The sequence below is a fragment of the Eumetopias jubatus genome, unplaced genomic scaffold, assembly GCF_037043125.1.
Source record: "Eumetopias jubatus isolate StellerSeaLion01/CBP00866 unplaced genomic scaffold, mEumJub1_p1.0 scaffold_7, whole genome shotgun sequence".
Taxonomy (NCBI): domain Eukaryota; kingdom Metazoa; phylum Chordata; class Mammalia; order Carnivora; family Otariidae; genus Eumetopias; species Eumetopias jubatus.
The window spans coordinates 139,215,405-139,234,949 of record NW_028274813.1 but is presented as its reverse complement, the minus strand read 5'-3'; the positions used below and the strand labels follow the sequence as shown (position 1 = coordinate 139,234,949).

At 46.1% G+C, this 19,545-nt stretch overlaps 1 protein-coding gene across 2 annotated transcripts in view; it reads left to right on the top strand.

The window, feature by feature from the left end:
• OTUD7A (OTU deubiquitinase 7A) overlaps window positions 1-19,545 on the top strand; it is a 161,715-nt gene that overhangs the window by 133,649 nt on the left and 8,521 nt on the right. For both annotated transcript variants that reach the window (XM_088024970.1, XM_088024969.1), the window contains exon 8: window positions 769-918. In XM_088024970.1, the coding sequence (XP_087881096.1) occupies window positions 769-918 (150 nt within the window). The remainder of the gene's footprint in view (window positions 1-768; window positions 919-19,545) is intronic.

Genomic DNA, 19,545 nt, shown 5'->3' with positions numbered 1-19,545 from the left:
AAGGCCAAGAGGCAAAGTTCTTTATGATTAAAAAGCATATGCTGTATCAGGGCAGATATTTCTGGGAGTTATTCTATTTCAGTGAGGGTTTAAGTCTCTCTTCTCTCTCTTTGATGAGTAAGGGAATGAACATGATTATGTCCCAGTTGCTGAAGGAGCCAATCCCCATCTCTCATTTCCCATCTGACTCACAATTTGGTTCTGGAGTTTTCTGGTTGGTTCCTTTGGACTCAACAGAAGAGCTTCTCAAAATATAGAACAAGCAAGCAAGGATTTTGTTCTGTATACAAATGCTTCCGTGAATACATGGGGAGGAAGAAGCTCATCCAGAAAAACCCAGATTTCCCGGCAGTCATCAGTGGATGTCATTGCTGACCACTGTGAGTTCTTGGTCACCTGTGCAGGTCTCAGGACAACAGGCCGTCCCTGGGAAGATTACAGCAAGAAGCCCTCAGCCCTGTCCCTCCTGTTTCCAGGGCACAGCCTGACAAGAGCCAGGAGGACTCTGCCATGGAGGCAGGAGGGCGTGAGAGGTTCCCTGGGCATGCATGGGACCGCAGGTTTCATCCCACTGGTACCTGTGAGCCTCACCCGTTGTCAGGTGGGCAACACCCAGCTTACTGCCATGTGGATGGAGCAGCTGACACCTAAGGCTATGGTCTGAGACCACCCTCCCTTCCCTCTGCCCCACCACATCGTGCAGGGTGGTCAGGGATGCCACCCATGTACCCTTCAGGCTCCACAGGCCCTCACCATTTCTGTCCACAGCATTTGCTCCAATCCCATTCGGAGGGATTTACCTGCCCCTGGAGGTGCCTCCCAACAGATGCCACTGCTCTCCTCTGGTTCTTGCCTACGATCAAGCGCATTTCTCTGCCCTTGTGTCCATGGAGCAGAGAGATCAACAAAGAGAACAAGGTATGCCCGCCGCCACCTGAGAGACAATGTATAGGGTAGGGGTGGGCATCGGAGGGCACGGGGAGGCAGAACGTGGGGTCCTCCATGGAGAGCACACCCACGCACAGTGAGGGGTTTTGTGTGTATATGGCATGTAAATGGGTATGTATGTATAAATGTTATCATTGGAAATAACAGTGTCAAAGACAACTCTTAATTTAAAATACAAAGCAAATTAATAATTCCTACCACACTTAAAGAGCCTTTACTATTTTCCCCTTTCACGTGTATATATATTTTATGTGGATATAATTCATCTTAGAGGTAATTTTTTTTAAGTCCCTAGAGCAGGGGTCAGCAAACTATGGCCCACTGCCTGGTTTTGTAAATAAAGTTTTATTGGAACACAGCCACATTCATTCACTGATGTATTATCTGTGGCTACTGCTTTTGCACTACAAGGGCAAAGTTGAGTAGTAACCACAGAGACTGTGTGGTCTGAAGAGCCTGAAATATTTACTGACTAACACTTTGTGGAAAAATTTTGCCAAGTTCTGCTCTAGAGTAAGCTTTTGAATCAAAACGTTGATATTTTCTCTCAAACTATTACAACTGTTTCCCACAAATAGTCATTTCAGTGCTGCAGACAGGCTCTCCAGGCCAGCTGCACAGGCTGTGCACTGCACAATTCCAAGCCACCAGTCAGACATTCATGTGGAGCCTGTCTTCCATCAGTGCAATATGTGTCTTTGCTGTGGAAATGGTGGGATTCTGACTGGAATGGTTGCTGTTTTCTCGCGTTAACTACTGACTAGCTGAGGGAAGAGGGGAAAACTCATCCTCTTGTCACTCCTGTTTCTGGTTTAGACAGAGAATCCCCCAAGGGACTAAAAGACAGGCAGGACTGACGTCCCTGCCTTTGGATGTGGTCTGAGGAAATGCGTGGTGGCCAATCAGGCAGCGATGTGAGTCCCAGAAGGAAAAGGAAAGCAGGGTTGCTGCAGCTGTAATGGGAATATCAGATCATTTTTCCACATCATTTACAGACATCTCACTTGGGTCACAGAAAGCAATATTTAGCCGTGAAGGCCTGAGAGGCATTTCTGCCTTTTTTGTAGTCTCTCAGACTTTTGGCCTTTGTGGGTTTCTCAATGCTTACCACAGCCCTTGGGCAATGTGGGGGACCTTTTTCAGGCCCTGGGATCCCAGCCAAGATCTAGGCCCTTCTGTCCAGTCTCCCCAGAGACTCTCTGCGGTTAGGGAAGATGAAAGTCCCAGGTCTGACATCTTCAGTTGCTGAGCAGGGGACTCAGATGGCCAGTCCCCTCCTCACAGAAGGCATTGAGCTTTCTTCCAGGCCTTCTAGATACTGCTTTTTGGTGTTTCAAGGTGAATAGGCAGGTGCCCTTCTATAAAAGAATGAAGGTGGAAGGGCTGTCACTTGACTTCTCTCAGGGGAGTGTTGCAGAGGTGAGAGTAATTTCACCTCTGACAACTTACTTTTCCCAAAGGTGAGTTTTGGTCCCAGTCCTTCGTTCTGTGTGCCTGTGCCTTGGGCTGCTGCAGCTCCGCCCACTGGGTTACTCCTCAGAGCGGTGGGGGTCCCTGCCTCCACTGTTCTCTTGTGGCCAGCGCTGCACATTGACCCATCCAGGCCCCACGATCCACTACAGAGCAAGTACTCCAGTGCCACCTTCTGCACAAGCAGAAGCAAAGCACGTATAAGTGGCTCCCACCGGCTGGGTAACTTCTGTGCAGCATGTCAGACCCTCATACATTTGGAGAGAACACAAATGCTCTGCAGACTTTTAGGCTTTAAGTATTGCTAGCAACATGTCCCCTGTGCCACCCTTGTCAAGTTAGTGACCTTGCTCACTGTACCTCATATCAGCCTAAAGTTCACTGGTCCTGCAGCATTTGTTTGGGGGCCAAGGGTTAGTTCAGTAAACGCATGGAAAGCACCTGTTACATTCAGGTTTGGGGGCCCCAAAGATGACGGCATCCCTGCCTTAGGGTTCTCACTACCTTGTAGGGAAGATCCCACCAAGGCGGGATATACACCAAGCAGGTATGAGCTGCATTCAGGAAGGGAGCAATTATTCCAATTTGGAAGAACAGACAGAGAGACTAAGGGAGAGGTGGGTTAGAACTAGTCCTGGAGGCTGTGCGTGATGTCCAGAGGCTGCTAGGGGACAGACTAGGTCTTAGCAGAAGTGCTGGGCTGCTGAACGAGTGTCACTGTGGTACAGCAAGCATATGCTGTAAGAGTGTGGGCATGGAAAGGCCTGGGCACTGCTGCTGCTTTGTTGTGTGGCATGAGGGTTGCTGTGGGACCTCCCAGCCTACTTCCTGTCTGTCGGCCAGGGCAGTAACACCCACCTCCCCGGATGCTGAACCCGCTCACCTTCCCTGCCCTGCCCTTGATCCCCTCACCCCCACTGAGGGACATCCCCACTTAACTATGAAGTGACCGTTGCAGGACAGTCCCTCCATGCACCGAGGTCCTCAGTGGCCTTGTGAGTAATCACTAGGAAACAGCATTGCCTATCCTAAGGCAGACCTGTCTCCTGATCCTTCAGTGTTGCTTCAAAGATAAACCTAAAGGCCTTGACTCTATCCCTTCCTGACCATCGTTAGTGCCCAGTGTCCCGCTCAAAAGGATCTGTTGAAGGTGGGAGGAATAGAGAGGACCTGTCAAGGGAGCCATCACCAGAGGAAGCCAACCCCCGGGCTCCTCAGGGGTGCTGTCCTGCTTTCCTGGCCTACAGCAGAGACTGCAGGGGCCTCTTTGCAAATACCAGATCCTAGCGTTTCAGTTATTACTGTTGCCTGGTAGTTGGGAGTACTGGAGAGAAGCTGAGAGGTAAGGAACCCATCTAAGGAACAGACTCAGCCTCTCTTCTCAGCCTTTATAATGCCAAGGAAAATGGAAATAACCACAGAAAGCCATGCTATAAGCCCCTAAGGGAAGATTTGTCCTGAATAGCACTGGGCTGCAAGGGCCTCACAGGGGAAAGGGGCCACTGCCACCTCTATAACAGGGAGTCCTTCCTGAATTGGGTTGTCCAGGGCTGGCACAGCTGCTCTAAATGTTCTCAGGGATTCAGGTTCCCAGCCTCTCCCTGTTCCACCATTATTATCCTGTGGTTTTAACCTCATAGTCACAAAATGGGTGCTGCCACTCCAGCCATCACATCCAAATACCTTCTCTTCATGAAAGTTTAACTTTTCATTTAAGGGGGAAACCTTCCCCAAGGACCTGTGCTGGCCTCTTGATAACCAAAGCTGAGCTCCACGCCTGCAGTTTCCCAGCTGCAGAGCAGTCCAAGTAGGGAGTACAGCAAAGGAAGGAGGGGGCGAGGTGTTTGGTGGGGGTTTGGTGAGCCAGCTCTGAATCAGGGGGCAATGTGATGTTTTAGCAGTTCCATCTGGATTGTGCTCTTTCTTTCAGCAGTGATGAGTACCTTATATCTGGGGAAAGGCAAAAGTGCAGAAAATGAATTCTTTCCAACGGGGCCCCCTTGTCTGGAAATAAATCACTGTTGGCTGTTGGACTCTCAGTCCCCTAAAAAGCCATGGTGCATGAGGCTATCAGTGCCCCACTCCATAAAAGAAAACCCATTCTCTTTAAGTGCAGGGAGATAAGCAGGCTGTCCTGCAGCACCACTCAATTCTTTTGAATCTCATGGTGCAGGGGCAACCACAGGTAAAGGGTGGTGCATGCTCCATGCTGTCCTGACAGTGGTCAGTGCCCACAGGAGGGGGAAGCATTGGGGGTCCTGCTGCAAGCCATACCCGGGGCCAGGCAGCTGACTAGACAGTCTTGTGCCCCCCCACATCTGAATGCCACCTGGCAGTTTTGTGTTCAGAGGCTTTCTCTCCTCAAGCACTGGGCCTGTGCCAGGACCCTCTCAGACGGGAGAGCAGCCCTGGACCCATGGCCTTCCAAACCCTTCTGAACTGAGAACGTGGCCAGGCACTAGGGCTTCTCACTCCATCCTTAGAGAAAGTCTCGGTATCTCTGTGCTTTCAGGCTGCTACTCTGCCCCCAGAGAGCACCTTTGTGGAAACGAGAAGATTTTGCAGATGCTAAAGTCACCACCCCAGCTAGCATCCTTGCCCACAAGGATAGGCAGCTGAGGGAGAGGAGATTTAGGAGATTTAGCAGGAAAACCATCTTTCTCCTCCCTGGCCCTGTCCTGCCATACCTCTCTTTCCATTCATAGGGCTCCCTGGTGCCCGTTAGAACCCCTTCAGCTGCAGGTAACCAAAATCCAGCTCAGGTGGCATAGATAGGAAGGGTGTTCATTGTCTTCCAACCACCTGGAATCTGGCAGGCCCCATGGGACAAGTGAGGCACTTGTCTAAGCCCCTCCGTCCCACCCTGTAGCCTCCTCAGCTTCCATGCAGGACAAGCCACCGCCACCGTCCCCAGCATCAAGCAGGTCCAGTTTGCCCCCAAACGCCTGTGTCTGAGAGCAAGGCCAGATCCAGGGTAGGAAGTATACACAAAGATCCCAGAGCATCTTGTCCTAGAAGAAAATAAGACATCCTCAGAAACCACCAGGGTGGTGTTAGAAGGGTTCCTGGGCTGAGTGGGTAGGATAAGAGGGAGTGAGCAGCAGAGCTGGAATGGGCAGCCATGACAAAGATTCTTCAGTCCACAAATTCATAATGATACTCAGAGAAAGGCTCACTTATCGCCTCTGCAAGATGCTTTGGAAACTGGTCACACATAACTTTGGAAACTGGCAAATCGCAGGAAAGGATCAGCCTGAATCCCGCATTCCCTCAGTGAACTGGTGAGGGGACTTTGCTCTGAGTTGAGGTCTCCCCGCGTATCATGAAGGGAGAAGCAACAGCATTGTTAAAGGCTGACTTCATATGTTGAAGTCCTAACCCTATTCCTCAGGATGTGATGTATGTGGAGACTGGGCCTTTTGAGGGGTAAAGTAAGGTCATGTGGGTGGACCCTAATCCACCTGACTGGTGTCCTCATAAGAGATTAGGACACAGACACACGCAGAGGGAAGGCCACATGAGGACACAGGCAGGAGACAGCCATCCACAAACAAGGAGAGAGGCCTCAGAATGAAATCCCTGCTGACACCTTGATCTTGGACTTCTAGCCTCCACAACCACGAGAAGGTATATTTCTGTTCTTCAAGCTCTGCAGTCTCTGTTGCTTTGTTATAGCAGCCCAAGCAAACTAATAAAGATAGAATGAGAATACCAAAGTCTTCAAGCCCAAGTGAATGGATGAGTCTAAACACAAATCAGCAAATACAGTAAAACATGGTTAAAAAATTTTAAGTGTATTTTCAGAGTTTATTGGGAGCAACTAACAGTTGTGCTTATTCTCAGATCTCTTGGGATCTCTTTCCCATGTGAGACCTTGACCCATTAGCAGTGTCCCAGATGTTTATAGAAGATCTTTTCCTCCCAGGCCACTTACCTGGAAGGTGAAACCCAGCTCTGATCCCCCACCCCGCCCCCTCTCCTGACACACACACACACACACACACACACACACACACTCACACACACACACACTGCCCTGCGGGGTGCCCAGCTGGGTGCCTGGGTGGAAGCATTACAAAGTTTGTGACTCACTTCTGCTTCCACTGAGGACCAGTCAGATTCAATGACATCTTACTTTGGCTTCCAACCCAGAACCAGAGCTAATGGGAAATAAACAGTGGAGCGGAAGGTGCCTTGCACACCTCTGACCTGCCCCCTCCCCATAGAACCGCCGCGTCCAGGATGAGGGCATGTCGGAGCTGGGAAGAAGGTTAGCCGGCCCAAAGCACCCACTGCACCCCACACAGGAGGGACTCACACAGGTCACCTGGCCCAACCAGCAGATGGGGCTTGAACTAGATGTCCTAACTCCTACCCGGGACTTCTTCAAACTCTGTTTGAAATGTTTTTTTAAAAGCAAAGAAAAGGAAAAAGAAAATGCCTACTGGAACTTCTATAGAAGGTAGAAAGGAAAATGCCTGCTCACTGGTGAGAGACCAAAGTGTGCTGTGCTTCTGCCAATCTCCGGTGGTCTTGGTCCCCAGGAGGAGACCAGAAGGAGAGATATGGCCTGGGGAATCCCCCCAGTTTCCTCTCCTGTCCCCTCACCATCAGGCCTGTCTCTTCCCACAGCCTGAACCCAATGCTGGGGGCAGAGAGGTTCTCTCTCACATCACACGTGGCTGCCAGACAGATGCCAACCAGAGTCAGGTGCATGGAGCAAGGGCAGCATCAGCAGGAAGACCTAGCCATGGCCCGCTCCCCACTTGCAAGCCGTGCATTACGCCTCTCTTTGGAACTTCCTTTGCTCTGTCCTGATATCCTTCCTGACTAGAGTGTTATGACCAATAACTGAAGGATTTGATTATCCCAGGGCAATTCAGATAGTCAGCTGTCACTCAGTACATCTGGGTGAGCATTGACTGTGCAAATGCTACATGGGAGGTGCAAAGATCAGGCAGCACCTACCCTCAGCGTGTGCACAGTCACATGGAGAAGAACCTTGAGACCAAGAGAACCCCAGGGATTCAGCTCAGAGGGGAGAGATGAAGGTGCCGCCCAGAGGAGGTGGCATTTTGCAGAACAAACCATGTGGCAAGCCCAGCAGAGCCCACTTTAAGCAGGGATGTGCACTGGCTAGCCCTGGCCCTGGCAAGAAGCCCCCTTAACCCCACGGAGGAGGCCCAGGTGTCCAGAGCTGAGAAGGAATTGATGTGTGCTCTGGAAGGCTAAGGATGAGAGGGCATCACTAAGTGGAGAAGAGAAGGGGAGGGCGTCTGGTGTATACAGAGCCCAAGAGACCATTCAAAGAGCAGAACGTCTGGGTTCAGTTTATCCAGTCTGGACATTTCTGGCTCAGTTCATCGGCATCACCTTCTTGACCAACAGATGGTGCATCCATCAGTAGTTGACTACGTGTAGATGAGCTCCCTGGCCCCTCAATACCCAAATGCCTGTGTGGAGGGATCCTAGGGCCCATTATAACCGATGGCGGACTTTTTAAAAAGTAATTTTCTGCAAGCTGTAGTTGAACCAGGGCCCAGCAGGTATTTGGAATGTGGCTAATCCTCACAACTCCACCACACGGAAAGAGGGCAACCCACTGGTGGTCCCACAGAGCAAAGGGCAGGACTGCCACCTACATGTTTGAGGGCATGAAAGCCCTGCCGTGGGTTCCAGGCATTCTGAGAACCAGATCTGGCCCATGGTCAGGGGGCAGGCTGTGGTTGGCCTCCAGCTGTCTCCTGCACAACCCTGTGGACCTGAGCTGCATGGATGTTCTTCAACAAATATTACCTGAGAATGTTTATATGATGGCACACCACTCCAGGAACTTGTGACTGGGAGAGTTAAATGGGCTAACCTGGTATAATGAGTACGTGGCATTGGATTCCTTTCTCACCAGGTGACCTGGGCTCCTACAGAGATGGCTGAGAGGCAGCCACTATGAACTCCAATGCCAGGTGCCCCAAATTCAGGCACCAGTGTCCCCAGCCTGGAGAAGAGCCCAGGGCTGGCATTGATGGGGCTCTTTGTCATGCCCCCAGTGTCCCCTCATGCCACACAGGATGCTGGAGCAAGGGAACAAAGTCCCAGCCTGTGCCCTTGAGTCACATGGCATCTCAGCCAGGAGAGGGACATGGAAACCACATTGACACTCCAGTTTCCAGCATGAGATCAACGTAGGAGGCTCACAGACCACAGTGGGGCCGGAAGCTCAGGAGCAAGCGGCCCAGACTGCAGTCTGAGTCGGCTGGGAGGTGGGAGATGTGAGATTGGGAAGGTCAAGCTCCAGGACACCTGCTGGTCCCCCCACTGTCGAGTGTGGTTATCACACAGCCTCACACAAAGGGCACCTTGTGGAGGGTGCTCCCCAAGACCTCCCAGCACCCCAGGACAGAAGCCAACAGATACAGTCATCACAGGCCCCAGCGGGCAGCCATCTTGTCCTTGTGTCTCAGGAACAATGTTCTAGGAGCCTCAAAATCAGGAAAAAAATGTATTCTAGGCTGTGACATGGGGTTCCTTTCTTCCCATCACGCACTTCCTCCTGCTTGGCCCAGCATGTCTCATCTGTGTGTGCAAGCTCCTGAAGGCTTAAAAATGCAAAAGGCATTCGTTAAACCTCCCATCTGTCTTCCCTGTTGAAAGGTTCTGTCTTAGAGCTCTTTCTGCCTCACCTGGGCCACTCCTCACCCACTGCTCAGGTCAGCTGCCTTCAAATGCAAGAGTCTTCCTGTGTCCTGCAGACCAGGGTTGTTCTTGGGGAGAGGCAAGGGCTTGCATAGGGAAGGTTGGGGGCTGGAGAGATGGGTCAGGTGTGGGCAAGTTGAGTGTGCGAGGCTTTTCCAATCCACTCTAAGACTTTTAAAATAAAAATGATGTGTCCTTTCTTGGTAGCTTCCATATCCATGCTTTCTCCAAGAGAGGATGTTAGTCCTTTGCCCCACGACACCCTGGACCCTGGTCTTTCAGCTTGCAGGGAGGATCCTCCGGGGCCCACAGGCCTGACACCTGTGGGCTTCCCTGCCACCACATGTTCAAATGACTCTGTAAAATTCGCATTGGGGCTGGCTCTGCGCCCCATAGTCACACCAGGACTTGCATGCACTTACTGTGTGCAGGTGCCATTCTAGGTCCTTGCCAAGGACAACTATTAACTACCCCCCCCCATTTTCTATCCACACCTGACAGGAGGAAACTGAGGAAGGGTGGACCATCCCTGCTCCCCAGGGAGCAGTTGGAATTGATGAAGGGTTGCTAGGACAGGTGGGCTGGTGTGGCCTCCAAAAAGGAGAGCTGACCAAAGAGGGTGGTCATCGGGGAACATGCATCTCCCAGAGAGGGGTACAGGAAGTGGTACCCCAAATCAAATCTTGCTTGAGATAAACCAGCATCTGGCACCTGGTAACTCGGGGCTATTCTTTTTTTAAAAAATCAATATATAAGGTAATTATTTAAATGGTTTTTTTTCTTCCTAAGTGCAAACAACCTGAGGGCCTCTGAAACATATCCAGGGGCCACAGAGAATTCAAGGAACTCTGCCCTTGTCCCTTCAGGCCTCCCATTCAGACTACCTAGAAAGCAGTATACTGCAGTCTCTAAAAATCCCACTGGTCACAGATGGAGGGGGGATGCCAGTGTGAATAAGGACATGGGCAGCAATGCTCATGCAGCCATCAGTCAGCTCCAGGTAACTAAGACCAATGTTTACAGATTTTGCTGTTCATTTACTGGAAACAGAGACTCGGTACACTCCAAAATGTGATATTTGCAGGAAAAAAGTGTTTGCAAAGAGCAGCTTGAAACTTTATCTCTTGCCACTTAGAAGCAATATACCATATTTATAAAAATGAGTCATTTGGGGATTTTGTGGAGCCAAACAGAATAATCCCACATAACAGTTCATGAAAGCAGTTTTTAATCTGTATTCGATGCACAGCTCATAGTTAAATTCAGTGTCAATCTATATTTCATTATTGCCCAAACCAAATAGAGTCTAACATTTCCCTTCCAATCTGACAACAAACCATGCTTTTTCTTACAGGATTGGTCTATAATCAACAGCATCCATCTGTCGTTAAGTAAAAATTTCTCTTCACATGTTATGACTATTAAGTATCCCATTTAAATGAATTTTATAATATAATTTTGTAAACATAGTAATCCAAAGTAAAGTGATTTTGACTCAGTCACTTTATCATATTCCAAATAAATTGGCCTATCTGTGCACCTATCTCAATACAATAATGGAGAAAATATGGAACAACCCACCAGTTATAGGACATTATAAGAATCAAATAAATTTATAGTAGCAAGAAGGCTTTAGAAACCAGAAGGTGCCTAAGGAATGCAAATTACCTTCATTGTCTTTGCAATTAGCCTCCCTTCTCTTTAACCACTTTCTCAATTTGCAGATTACCACTGAAAGATAAAGCTCAGGGTAGGAGGAAAAAGCACAGCTTTGCTTTCCCCCTGTGGTCTGCAGCCAGCCTCACTGGACTGCGAGCCACGTTCCTTTGCTGTTCTTCCTAAAGCCCAGAGCCCAGCCCCCGAGAAGGAAGCCCCTGTCTGCAAAGGCCCCTTGTTAAAGAGGAAGAGGAAGAAGAACTGGTGTGGGGAGCATCTAGAATTTTAGCTCAGACCCCTGCACCTCAGGGTCTGGGGACTAGACAAGGGCCATTGTTTTTAGCATTGGTTCTTGACCCACAAACCCTGCAAAGAGCCACCAGGTAACCAGGATCTGCAAGAAGGATTTCAAGGCTATGGAGCTCTGTCCTTGGCTTCCAAAGGGATACTAGCTACGGTCAACTGTGTGGAAAGAACTGGCCGAGGGTTTTTGACTAGAAATCCCGAGGGCCTAGAGAGACAAGAAAGCAGGAATGTGCCCTGATATCATCTCCCCACTGATGAGCCCTACCCTGTCCTCTCCTGAGCTCCACAGCAGGCCAGGCAACTGGCTGCCCAGCCATGCCTTCCATGGCACATGAAGAGCACTCCCCAGGAGCATACCAGCCACCATTTCCCTTGACTCCTGAATCAGCCCCAGCCCCATCTGCACATCATGTTGCAGGCCTCTCCATCAGGCTGCACTGGGCTCTTTGTGGACCTACAGGTACTATGTGTGGTCCTTGGGCATGTGTTGCTGGAACACTGCTCCCTACCAAACCCCCCTCAGAAGAGGGGAGAGAAGCAAAGCATGGGGCACCTGTCTATCTTGTCCCCCTGGACGTGGGAAGCAAGCTTTTTGGTCAGCCAGCATGACAGCATGAGAAGACCCTGAGGTCCATGTTCTGGTGCATGCAACCAAGGACACTCACTGGGGGGCTGAGACTGTCACCACTCATCCTGGGTGTTCAGGAGCCCAGAGGTTGAGCTTCCTTAGCCTGAGCATTTATTTGGCAGTACAATTCCCTGAATTCCAATCTGCATTTTTTCCAGTTTTGTCTGAGTCCATTCAGGCTGCTATTAAAAAAGTACCATAGACCGAGTGGTACCAGACCGAGAAATGTTATCTCTCACAATTCTAAGATTGGAAGTGCAAGATCACGGCCCTAGCAGATCCCATGTCAGGTGAGGAACCTCTTCCTGGTTTGCAGGTGGCTGCCTTTTCTTGTACTCACATGGCAGAGAGAGAGAGAGAGACAGAAAGCACGCTCTCTTGTGTCTCTTCTTACAAGGGAACTGATCCCAGTTATGGGGGCTCCACCCTCATGACCTAATCACCTCCCAAAGACCCCATCTACAAATACCATCACATTAGGAGTTAAGTTCCAATATATGAATTTGGGGGGACACATTCAGTCTATAGCAAGTTTATTCCATAGACTACTGACTAAGCCAAAGACCCTATCTACATATAAACGTTAAGCTGGAGAATTTGTGTCTGCGACCTGTGAACTTGGTACCCTGCCCAGCTCCATCTTCAGGGGGCTGGCGTCTGCCTTAAGGGCAGGATATCACCCACCATCTGACACAGCCCCTTTTATCCCTAAAGGGAGTTGTACAGGAGAGACCCCAGCCCCCCAGGCAGAAGCCGGGCCGTATCTCCCACTCATCCTCTACTTTCCAACACGCTACCTTTAGCTTGAGCTCATCATGTAACCCACGACCGGAAAGCAACAAGCAATAGCCAGCACATACAATCATTTTATGATTGTTTTATGTGTTTGTTTTATGTTCCTAGCATTACAACCTTGGTTGGCAGAGCTCTGTGTCCACAGAAACAATGGGTGACTGCTCACCTGTGCATCTTGGACCTGCTTCACAGAGGCAAAGACTTTTTGTCCCCAAGTGGTGGGATTCTCACTCCCCATGTCCCTCCTCCCTTCACAGTGCCCCATCATAGGAACCAGATTCCATCTCAGGAGGATATGGGCTGCAAGTAAGAGAAAACACTCACAATGACACAAAGAATAAAGAGGTTTAGAGTCTCATGTAATGAGAAATCTGATGACCAGCAGTCAATTGATTTGGGACCTGACACTCATCAAAGACCTGGGCCCTTTCTGTCTATCCACTCTCCTTGGCTTGTTGCCTTTTGTCCCATAATTGTCCCTCATTGGTCATATGACTGTTGTAGCTCCAGGCGTTATATCCCCACGTAAAACATGGAGAGGTCAGAAAAGAGCCTGGCCCTCCTTTGTGTTGCTTTTAACTAGGAATCTTCCAGCTGACTTCCTCTTACATCTCATTGAGCAGATTTCATTCCAGACTTTGTCTCAGAAGTCACAGACAAGAGGAAAATGAGTCAAGCGTGAATACTTTAGAGCCCTCCTGATAGTCCCAGGAGGTGGGGTCTGCGAGGGAGGACAAAGGGTGGGCTGCACTCCCCCATGGCCCTCAAAATTTCTGCGTCTCCCAAGGCATTTTCAAGAGTCCACCATAGCGAGATACCTCTTAGATGGGGGATTTATCACGCTTTGCTTTTCATTTTGCCTTTTCCCAAACCCCGCCCCCCATATACTACCTCCTTTGACTTTCACAAAACCCTGAAGTTAGTGAAAGTGGGACAAAGGTCATCCCCAGTCCTGCTCCCTCTCTTGACCCACTCAATAGGGCTGCGCGGTAAACTGAAGTCCTGGGCTCCTTTCTGCTACAGCTCACAGGTTTTTACACTGGGTTTGGTAGATGGGCTTCAGAGATACACCGACCCAGCCGAAGCTATTCACAAAATTGTGAACATGCATAGCAGATAGAAGCACTCAGTAAGTAGAAAAGTCAATTTATATATATGTAAGTTTATAAGTGTGTGTGTGTGTGTGTGTGTGTGTGTGTGTGTGTATATTTATAAATGTTGCAGACATACCTGAACCATTTTAACTGAAAGCACAAATGTACCTTATTCCTCAGCTTCATGCTCAGAGGTGAAGGACAGGGACTCTGAGATCCAGTGGCCTGAGTTAAAATCCTGGCTTGGTAACCACCTGGATGACAGGATGGGACACTTAGTGCCTCTGGGCTTCCATTTCCTCTTCTGCAAGGTGGCTCCACGGATCACTGGGATCACATGAGTCAACTCCATGTAGAATGTGCACAGTAAGCACTAGACACCTTTTGTTGTTACCATCTTTCTAGTGTTGTTTGTTTTTGCAGGTGTCATACCTCTAATGTGCCTGCTACCAGTTCCCCTTTAACTTCTCTCAAATGGAGCGAAGCCCATGCAAAGTGTAAACTCTCCTGGGCTCTTACAGTGATTATTTCCAGTCTTTCTTGGGTCTCTCTTTCACACAGTGGTGTACCAGGATGGGTCAGTGGGAGCACCCAGTCCCAGGGTATACAGTAAGGAGGGGCACTGTCTAGAGAGAATTTTAAAACCCATAAAAAAACCAACTCAAAGTTGGAATGCTTGGCATCATCACCATGGCCTACAATTCTAAACAATATTGGTGCTAGAAACCCTCCCCATTGGGACAGGCTGTTCCCACTGCCCCACCTGTGGTCTGCCAGTGCCTCCTACGTACACATAGTTCAGCTTGCCTTCCAAGAATCCATTTGATTTTCATAGAAAGCCTTCAGGGGTACTTAATGTGCCAAGAACCTGAACTGTATAATGATAGCAGCAGTGTGGCCAGGCTAAACTGGAGGGGACAGACACAGCATGGTGTGCTCACAGTGACCCAGCACCATCCACCAAGGGCCTGAACAGGCAACACTAGGGGCAGCCTGCTCCCCAGGATTAGAGTCCCTGGTGGTACCACATATGACCAGAGAAGATGGACAACTTCGTGGTAACCTGAGGTCCAGCCACTAAGAGAGTTTCTTCAGGGGACATTTTACTGGGGAAAAGTTCTGTAGGAAAGAAACCTTTGCCCCATCAGAAACCAGTGGGCAGTTTGGAGTGTGAGGCTATGGGTGGCTCATCCACCAGGAACTAACCCCTTCCCTTGTAGTAGTCAGAGGTAAAGGACTGCCATTGCTTTGCAGATCAAAGTTTCATGAAGCAAATCCTAATGAAGTGGGTCTGATTTTTCCCAGAGGTACAAGAATGCAAAGTCTTTGTCCACCCAGGGACTCTACATCAGGCTAACCAGAGACTGTTCACAGACAGAGAGCAGAGCTGTGGCTGTGGTGGGAGTTGGGAGCAGGGAGAGAAAGGGGACAACAAAGATTGCTTTTTGGAGGGTCCCTGTTCTTCATCATTCAGATCCTGAACATCTTGAAGCCAGACATGATATCTTACTCATTTTTGTGTCTGTAGCATCAAGACACCTGAGAGGTATTTAATAAATGTTGAATGAATAAAGAATGAATAAGATTAGATTTTCCCAATGAACTAACTTTAGGTAATTCAGAGAAAGGCAGTGTGACATAATAGAAAAAAAAAAAAAAAAACCTGTACATTGTGGAGTAAGGCAGACCTACATTTAAATCACAACTTTAACTTTGGCATGGGCAAGTGATTCATGTACCAGAGCCTTCATTTCCTCTTCTGGAAAATTGGAACAAGAATCCTTTAACTGGTGAAAGAATTTTAAGTAATGAATATAGAGCTCCTGACATAGTGCCTGGTACTTATCCATAGGCAAAAATATGAACCTGAATCTAAGTCTTAATAATACAAAAATTAACTCAAAATGAATCATAGAATAAATATAAAATGTACAACTATAAAACTTCAAAGAAAATATCCCCAGGACCCAGGGCTAGGCAAAGAGCTCTTAGCCATGACACAAAAGCATGATCCAAAAAAAGGAAAAACTGATGAATTGGACCTCTGTTCAACAACAACAACAAAAAAAACAAAACAACACAAATGAACAAAACAACAACTATTAAGAAGTGAAAAGACAAGCTATAGAGTGGGAGAAACTATTTTAAAACCCCATATCAACAAAGGATTTGTATCTAAAGTATACAGTGAACTATCAAAGTTCAACAATAAAAAATAACAAACAACCCAAATTAAAAAATGGGGAAAAGCCATGAACAGACATCACTGAAAAGGAGATACAGATGGCAAATAAGCACACTGAAGGATGTTCAGCATTAGAACCACAATGAGATATCACTACACACCTATCAGAATGACTAAAGTTTTAAAAAGTGATAATAACAAATGCTGGAGAGGATGTGAAGCAACCAAATCTCTCATATGTTGCTGGTAGGGATGTAAAACTCTAGAAAACAGTTTGGCAGTTTCTTATGTGACTACATATCACTTACCATATGACCCAGACATAGAAGAAAAAATAATTGTATCCCAAAGAAATGAAAATTTATGATCACACAAAAGCGTATACCAAATGTTTGTAGTAGCTTTATTGGTAATAGCCCAAAACTGGAAACAACCCAAATGTGTTTCCTGGAAAAAAAAAAAAAAAATGTCTTTCCTGTGTGAATGGTTAAAGAAATTATGGTACATCCATACCATGGAATCCTGCTCAGCAGTACAGAGAAATGAATATGATAACAGGCAATGACTTGGGTGGATCTCAAAGGAATTATGGTGAATTAAAAAAGTCAATTCCAAAAGATTACATACTATATGATTCCAGTTATGTAGCATCCTTGAAATGGCCAAACGATAAAGATGGAGTACAGATGAGTGGTTCTGTTAGTCATGGATCTCCAGAGAAGCAGAACCAGCAGGATATACACAGATATATATATAAGAAGAGATTTATTTTAGGAATTGGCTCACACAATTCTGGAGGCCAAGAAGTCTCACCATCTGCCTGCCATCTGCAAGCTGGAGAACCAGGAAAGCCAGGGGTGTATTTCAGTTCTGAGTCCAAAGGCCCAAGAATGGGGGCCAATGGTACAATTTCCCATTGCAGTCTGAAGGCCCAAGAACCTAGTAGCATCAATGTCCAAGGGCAGGAGAAGCTGGATATCCCAGCTCAAGAAAAAGAGCAAATTCCTACATCCTCCACTTTTTGTTCTGAGTCCTGAATGGATTGGATGATGCCTGTTCACATTGGTGAGGATGATCTTCTTTTCTCAGTCTACCAATTCAAATCCTAATCTCCTCCAGAAATACCCTAAATATGTTTTACTAGCTATCTGGGCACCCCTTAGCCCAGTCAAGTTGACATATAAAATCATCCATCACAGTGGTGAACAAGGATTAGGGACAGGAATGAAGTGCTGAAAGGAAGTGGGTGTGTTCATAAAAGGGTAGCACGAGGGACCCTTGCAGTGATGCAATCATTCTGTATCTTGATTGAGAGCATTACACAAATCTACACATGTGATAAAATTGCATAGAACCAAATACACATACACACACACACAAATGAATGCATGGAAAATTTATACAATCTGAATTGTAGAGAAAGACAATTGCAGAGAAATGGAGTGTACCAAGGTCCATATCCTGGCTGTGATATTGTACTCCAGTTATGCAGGATGTTAACTTGGAGGCACCTCGGGGATGGGTGCACAGATACCTCTGCATTATTTCTTACAACTGCATTTAAATCTACAGTCAGCTAACAATGAAGAGTTCAACATTCTAGAATGTGGTCTTAAGGTATGATAAACGTGTACTGACTAGCAGGAAAATTAACAGCTTAAAATCATTTAAAAGCCTACTCTCCCATTTATCCTAACTTCTTAAAATATGAATTTGGATAATCTGTTGTTTTTCGTGTGTCTTTTCCAAGAAACAGCTTTTGATTTCGCTGATTTGTCTATTTCTCTTTTTAGTTTCATTGATTTCTGCTCTAATCTTTATTATTTCCCTCCGCCCCACCTTGAGTTTAATTTGCTTTTTTTTTTAGCTTCTTAAAGCAGAAATTTGGATTACAAACTGGGGACTTTTCTTCTTATCTAATATAAGCATTTTAGTGCCATAAATTTTCCCCTAAGCACAAATTAGTTACATCACACAAATTTTGATATGTTGTATTTCCATTTCATTGTATTCAAACTATTTTTGTAATTTCCTTTGAGACTTCCTCTTTGACCCGTGGATTATTTAGAAGCATGTTGTTTAAGTTCCAAATAGTTGAGGAGTCTCCAAATATCTTCTGTTATATGTTTATAGTTTTATTTACTAATGGTCTGAGAACAAACTTTTTATGATTTCTATTCTTTTAAATTTGTAAGGTGGGCAAAGAATGTGTTCTATCTTGGTGAATATTTTATGTACCCTTAAAAATAATGTGTTCTGCTCTTGTTGCATTCTATAAATGTCAATTCTTTCAAGTTCTCTGATGATGTTCAGGTCTTCTGCATCCTTGCTGATATTCTATCTACTTATTCTGTCAATTACTAAGAGAAAAATGATGAAGTCTCCAACCATAATGGATTTGTCAGTTTCTCCTTTCATTTTTGTTAGTATTTGCTTTTAGTACTCTGAAGCTCTGTCATTAAGAGCATGCACACATGTAGGACTGTGATGTTTTCTTGGAGAACTGATCCTATATCATTACATAATGTTTCTCTGTATCTTTGGTAACAGTCCTGGTTCTGGAGTCTACTTCATCTGACATTAACAGAGTCACCCTAGCCTTTTTATACTTAGTGAATATCTTTTAACCTACCTGTGTCTTCATATTTATTTATTTTTCATTTTTTTGTTTTTTTATTTAAAGTCAATTAGCCAACATATAGTACATCATTAGTTTTTCTGTCTTTATATTTAAAATGAATTTCTTGTAGTCAGTAGAATTGAGTATTGCTTTTTTTATCCATTCTGACAATTTTGCTTTTCTATTGGTATTTTTTGACTATTGACATTTAATGGTAATAATCATATGGTTGGATAAGTGAGTTTTGGGTTAAATGAGTTTCTTAATGGCTCCTTTTTATCTCCACTATTGACTTACTATGCCTCTATTTTTCATTATTAGTGATTTCCCTAGAGTTTACAATAAATATCTTTAATTAATTAGGTTCTATTTTCAAGTAATATCCTACTTCATGTATTGTATAAGGATCTTATGACAGTTTATTCCCAATCCCTCCCTCCCATCCTTTGTGCCATTACCATCAAGCATTTTACTTTTACATATGCTATAAATACATAATACACTGCATCTCTCTTTACCTTAGTCTCTTAGAACAATTGAAAGGAAGGAAAATGAATTTTATTTTCATATCATTTATTCCACTTCTTTTACTTTTCATTTTGTTATGTAAAATCCAAGTTTCTACTGGTAGCATATTCCTTCCCCTTAAACAATTTCCAATTTCTTTTAATATTTCCTAGTGCAATATATATACATCTTTTTTAGTGCAGTTCTGTAGGCAATTAATTTTTTTATTTTTGTTTGAGAAAGTATGTCTCCTTCATGTTTCAGAGATATTTTTTCTGGGTATAGAATTATGGATTAGCAGTTTTTTATTTCAGTGCTTTAAAGATGTCACTCTAATGTCTTCTGGCTTACCTGTTTTATCATGAAAAGTCTGCTGTGTTTCTTATCTTTGTTTGTATGTAATGTGTCTTTTTCCTCTTGCTGCCTTTATGATTTTTGCCTTGGGTTTTAAACAGTTTAAATATGCTAAGTATAGGGATATTTTTGGTGGTGCTGGTGGTGGTATTGTTTTCCTGCTTGGTTTTTCCTTAGCTTCTTGGCTCTATGGTGGTATTTGTCATTCACAGTGGAAATGTTTGTCAGCCATTATTTCTTTAAATATCCCTTGTCTTGGGTTCTCTCTGGGATTGTACTTACACAGATC